Genomic DNA, 6000 nt, shown 5'->3' with positions numbered 1-6000 from the left:
TGCTGATCAACGATCTCCTCCTCGTATTATCCCCACGGCTGGATCACACCAGGACAGTCAGCTTTTTCTCCAAGGTGACTTAAAAGACCCACTTCTGGAAAGAACTGGCCAATACCGGGTTCAGGTGGGATGGTCTGAGGCAGCGGTCCCCCCAACCTTTTGGGCACCAGGGACCAGCTTCGTGGGAGACAATTTTTCCCTGGACTGGAGGAAGTGGTGGGGAGGATGGTTTTGGTCTGGCTCGCCTGCCGCTCTCCTTCCAGCTGTGCAGGCTGGTTCCCAACCAGTTTGGGGCCCAGAGGTTGGACACTCCTGGTCTAAGGCAAAAGGAAGGTTTTCAGTTTCCACATGTATTGTTTCCATTTGTGTAAGTGGAACCAAGTGTCTTGAGGAGTTATTTTCCAGATGTTTTCCATGCATTTTATCCTGAAATATTGTTTTGGGGAGAAGGCAAGCTTCCATTTTACAGCTGTTTGAATGATGAACTTTGATGAACACTCACCAAATATTTCTCTCTCTCTCTCTCTCTCTCTCTTTCTCTTTCTCTTAAATGTTTGCTTTCTCCCGTAGGTTAATCAGCTACCTCTTGTGAAGCCTTATTTGCGCTCAGTCCAGAATCACAACAACAAAGGGGTCAACGAGGCACTGAACAATCTTCTCACAGAGGAGGAAGACTACCAAGTGAGTTTTGGAAGTAGATTTGCACACCTAACAACAACAGTGTGAATACAATATGGACGTCGCGTGATTCGCAGCTTGCTCCAGCATGCGTGATGATTCAGTATAAGAAATAGCTCCCCTGTTCTCGTGGGTGGACCCCATCGATGTGTCAACACTTCCTTAATCAATAGCAGCCGTCTAAAAACGTTGGAATCACCGTTTGTCGAATTCACAGTTCCATTCTGCATGGAATACCAGTAGCAACACCACGTAGATTTATATTCCGCTTCATAGGGCTTTACAGCCCTCTCTAAGTGGTTTACAGAGTCGGCCTCTTGCCCCCCCCCCAACAATCTAGATCGTCATTTTACCCATCTCGGAAGGATGGAAGGCTGAGTCAACCTTGAGCTAGTCAGGATCGAACTGATGGCTGAGGGCAGTGAGTTAGCCTGCAATGCTGCCTTCTAGCCACTGTGCAGGGAGAGAAGGAAGGAAGGAAGGAACGAAGGAAGGAGCATTAGCACTTATATACCGCTTCACAGTGCTTTACACCCCTCTCTAAGCGGTTTACAGAGTCAGCACATTGCCTCCCAAAATCTGGGTCCTCATTTTACCGACCTTGGAAGGTTGAGTCAACTCCTGGCAGTGAGCAGTGACTTAGCCTGCAAAACTGCTTTCTAATCGCTGAGCACCATGGGATTCTGGGAACTGTGATTTCAACAGCCCCAGAAGGCATCAATTAAAACTGGTTTGGGCCAAATCTGCCTTTCCCCAAAGAACAAGTGTCAGATGCATAGAAACAGACCTACTTCTGAACAGTTTCAAGCAGAAGCGCCTATGGAGATTCTCCATCCTCCAGGTTGTCCCACAGGTGCTTTTTCAAGAGGCAACTGGACTTCCTTCTTGTTGTTGTTGTTTTTCCTTGAAGACGTTTCGCTTCTCATCCCCAGAAGCTTCTTCAGCTCTGACTGGATGGTGGGGAGTGAGAATTTCCCCGTCATCCAGCCAGAGCTGGAAAAGCTTCTTGGATTTCTTTTCAGCCAGGTCCCTAACACCTGCCTGGGCCTTTTCCCGTCTCCCAACAGGGCTTACGAGCATCCATTGATGCTTACGATAACTTTGATAATATCACCTTGGCTCAGCGTCTGGAAAAGCACAAGTTGATTGAGTTCAGGCGGATCGCCGCTTACTTGTACAAAGGCAATAATCGGTGGAAACAGAGTGTGGAGCTGTGCAAGAAAGACCGGCTTTATAAGGTCAGTTCACCACCTTTTGCAAACTGGGTGGGAGGGTGCTGGGCAGGCTTTGATCCCAAGGTGTAAGTACCTTTTATTTAGGATCCGTCCTACCTTTTAACGGTCACTAAAAGACCTGTTGTAAATCAAGGACTCGCCCCAAGCAACTGAGGGCAGGACAGGAAGCAACGGATGGAAACTAAACAAGGAGAGAAGCAACCTAGAACTAAGAAGAAACTTCCTGACAGTGAGAACAATTAAATCAGTGGAATAATTTGCCGCCAGAAGTTGTGAGTGCTCCGACACTGGAATGGGATGGAACAGAACAGAATAGAGTAACAGAGTTGGAAGGGACCTTGGAGGTCATCTAGTCCAACCCCCTGCTCAGGCAGGAAGCCCTATACCCTTTCAGACAAATGGCTGTCCAATCTCTTCTTAAAAGCCTCCATTGTTGGGGCATTCACAACTTCTGGAAGCAAGTTGTTCCACTGATTAATTGTTCTCACTGTCAGGAAATTTCTCCTTAGTTCTAAGTTGCTTCTCTCCTGGCTTTTCTTTCCACTGGGCCTGTATGGATCTGTCAGTAAAGTTACATTCTTGGTAAAATTAGGTCCCAGGCGTTTCTTCTGCTGGGATGGTTGACAGCTATTTCACAATAAAAATAGCTAGCATCCATTCTAAGTGCCGTGTTGCTTTTTCCTTAGGATGCCATGCAATACGCAGCCGAATCCAAAGAGGCCGAACTGGCAGAGAAACTCCTTCAGTGGTTCCTGGAGGAAGACAAGAAAGAGTGTTTTGCAGCTTCTCTCTTCACATGTTACGACTTGCTGCACCCCGACGTGGTCCTGGAGCTGGCGTGGCGACACAACATTATGGACTTTGCGATGCCTTACTTCATTCAGGTGATGAGGGAGTACCTTACCAAAGTAAGTACAGTTTCTTTGCCAAAAGGNGGGGGGGGGGGGGGGGGGGGGACTGTCAAAAACTTGCTGAACGACTTAAAAGCATCTTGAATGCCAAGGGAACATCTGTACCAGTGGCATCATTTGCTTAAAGCTATTGATTGATGCTTAAGTGGCACCGCTCTTTGGAGACGTGGATTGGTTAATGCCTGTAATTCAATATTGATCGCAGCCTGGCAGGTGTTACTTCAACAGCAACTAGGCTGGCTGCCTTAGTTCCCTGGAGCTGGGACCTATTGGGTTTATTTTGTAAAAATGAAAATGAAAATGGAGAAGCTCTCTATGGGCTTAGAAATACAGGTAGTCCTCAGCTTACGACTGCAATGGAGCCCAAACTGCCCAAAGACAGTTTGTTAAGTGAATCTGACTTCCCCTTGGACTTGGCTTGTCTGTCGGTCGCCAGAGGGGGACCATGTGACCCCCGGGCCTCTGCAGCCGTCGTAAATATGAGTCAGTTGCCAAGCATCTGAATTTTGACCCGTGCAATGGTTGTAAGTGTGAAAAATGGTCAAAGGTCATTTTTTTCAATGCCCTTGTAACTTCAGTCACTAAACGAACTGTTGTAAGTTGAAGATTTTACCTGTAGTAAAATTCAGTCCAGAAATGCAGCATTTACATCTGCAATAAGCTTCACGTTATTCCAAAACGCGGTTGCATCGTCACAGCAAACTCGTTTTTCCTAATTTCATCTCCATTTCGACTGCTCTGTTGTTGTAATTTTCAGATTGGTTAGTGCAGCTGAAGCATTTTGAATCGCCAAAGCATAGAGGCATTTTAATCCACTGTCCACCCATATAAATCAGATTATTATTATCATCATCATCATCACGTCTATAAATCGACATTCAACATTGAGTAAAATGCAGAGCCTCAGATATTGTGTCTCCCTTTCTGCTTCTCTTTCCTAATTCCGTGGCATTTTTCCGTTTCTCCCCCCAATGTTACTTTTTCTTTTGCATTTGTCTTGAACGTGATTTTGTGACCTTTTTTAATTTTATTTTAAATATTCCCCTCTTTTTAATTTCCTTTACAGGTTGATGGTCTGTTTAATAAGGTGACGCTCTCTCTAGTTTTACGCTCTTGTGTTGTTGTTTTTAATTGGTGTCGTTAAAAATTAGATCTAAAGATACAGCCGTCTCGCTATAGCTTGCACCGAAAAGCAGAATAATCTAGCTTCATCTAACTAATGTCATAGTTACATATCACTTCATAAAAAACTTGGAAAAATCCAGCCGGACTCGTATCTCTCCTTCACCGTGAAGGAAAACCCAAAATGTTTTCTTATTTGTAAGAACGTTTAGTTTCCACTGAAGACTTAACAAAAACCTTCAGCAATATAGTACATGTTTAATATATATCTGATAGACTGGATCTTTCTTGAAGGATTCTTAATGCAGCGGTCAGCTTTTCTATTCTAAAGTACTCCTGGCTATTAGGGGGGGAAAAAACCCTATTTATTCTATGGAAAGTACTAAAAGAAAATAGTGCAGAATAAATGGAATACAGGTAGTCCTTGACTTAGGATCGCAATTGAGCCCAAATTTTTTGTCGCTAAGCAAGATAGATGTTAAGTGGGTTTTGACTCATTTTATGACCTTCCTGGCCATGGCTGTTAGTAACAAGGTGGTCAAATGGATCTGGGTTCCCCATGGATTTTGCTTGTCAGAAGTTTGCAAAAAGCGTTCACGTGAGCAACTGTCATAAATACGAACCAGTTGCCAAGTGTCTGAATTTTGATCACGTGACCACGGGAGTGCTGCCACGGTCGTACGTGTGAAAAAACGGTCAAAAGTCGCTTTTTCCCAGTGCCGTTGTAACTTCAAACGGTCCCTAAATGAAACAACCCTTGAGGACTACCTGTATAGCCAGCCAATCTGTTCACTAAATGAATAATAAGGTAGACTGTACTGCAGAGGGGAGTTTCCCTTATGGTCCTTTCCAGGTTGAAGTCCGGTTGGATTTTGCAAGTGGTAAGTGTCTACTAAGCCGTCAAGTCTTCAAGAAACAGCATGCGCCATCAGTTCTGGTCTTAAAATAAGAACTAATTTAGCACACGGGAACTCGTAATAAACTTCCCCTCCTTTTGCTGCAAGTTGTTTTAACTTCCATCCCTTGAGCATCTACCTAACAAGCTAGATCCCCAAAGACCTTCTTCCTATTAACAAAGCCTGGAACGCTTTTGGCCATACAGTGAGAACGCCTGCCTAAATTGGCGGTCGATAAGGGTCAGTGGAATTCAAGAGAGATTAGACCGTTTGTGAGAACGTTGTGATTCTAGGCTGATGACTCTCTTGACTCCGCCCCCTCGTCTCCTGCATCCCGGATTCTTTCCTCACCAACCTGCGCTCTTCCCACGAGGAAGGGCTCAAGAGGAAAGCTTGCCAATTTCCCCGTTGATCAGTGATTGGTTTGGGATCAGCCGCACGCGTCACGCAATCAGATTGGTACCTAGGAGCAGGTTTAATCTGCCCACCTGCCATTGAAGCATGAGCACCCATCATCATCTGCTCTCCACCTTATATAAAGGTGCTCCCTCACACACACACACACACACACACACAAATCCCATCACCTAAATTTTCCCTCTGGCGGGACTAGGATGATACCTGCGGTTCATATCTTGGGATCCGCTGAATGCTTTGAAAGCGAATCAAAGCTGCCGCCCTCTTTGGTTAATCCTGCCCCCTTGGCAATCCCATCCGTGTTTCCCAGCCAGTCGAGATCGTAAGCCAACGACACCTCTTAGTAGTTGCCTTCCAAATGGGCCACGGGTTCAACCAAGTTGTCCCATCCCAGAGACCTCTAAGACAGAAGCAGCTGGCAGGCGGCCACTGAAATGGAATGGAACTTACCTGGAGAAAGGTAAGGTAAAGGATGGCCACCAAACTCAGGCTGCCGCAGGGTCTTGTCTTGAACATATCCCGTTTCCTTTTCTAACTCAGGTGGATAAACTCGATGCTTCCGAAAGCCTAAGGAAAGAAGAGGCGCAAGTAGCAGAACCTACTCCTATAGTATATGGTAGGTGGAAATATACTTTTTTAAAAAAAATTTGTTTCCAGGGCCTTCCGTGAATTTAGATGATGTCTTTTAATCTTAAACTCTTCTTACCTCTTGTGCTCCCTTCCCCTAATTCCTACGTGGTG

At 45.4% G+C, this 6000-nt stretch overlaps 1 protein-coding gene across 1 annotated transcript in view; it reads left to right on the top strand.

Moving 5' to 3' along the window:
* The window catches only part of CLTCL1 (clathrin heavy chain like 1), a gene marked incomplete at its 5' end in the record, with an annotated part of 28810 nt that overhangs the window by 19744 nt on the left and 3066 nt on the right, over positions 1-6000 (top strand). Inside the window, 5 exons of the mRNA XM_029285275.1 lie at positions 571-681; positions 1746-1916; positions 2600-2821; positions 3891-3911; positions 5800-5875. Of these exons, the coding sequence (XP_029141108.1) occupies positions 571-681; positions 1746-1916; positions 2600-2821; positions 3891-3911; positions 5800-5875 (601 nt within the window). The remainder of the gene's footprint in view (positions 1-570; positions 682-1745; positions 1917-2599; positions 2822-3890; positions 3912-5799; positions 5876-6000) is intronic.

Source organism: Protobothrops mucrosquamatus, unplaced genomic scaffold (assembly GCF_001527695.2).
Source record: "Protobothrops mucrosquamatus isolate PMUCROS unplaced genomic scaffold, P.Mucros_1.0 scaffold1461, whole genome shotgun sequence".
Classification (NCBI taxonomy): domain Eukaryota; kingdom Metazoa; phylum Chordata; class Lepidosauria; order Squamata; family Viperidae; genus Protobothrops; species Protobothrops mucrosquamatus.
The sequence above is the reverse complement of the archived record's forward strand: the minus strand, read 5'-3'. Positions and strand labels throughout refer to the sequence as shown.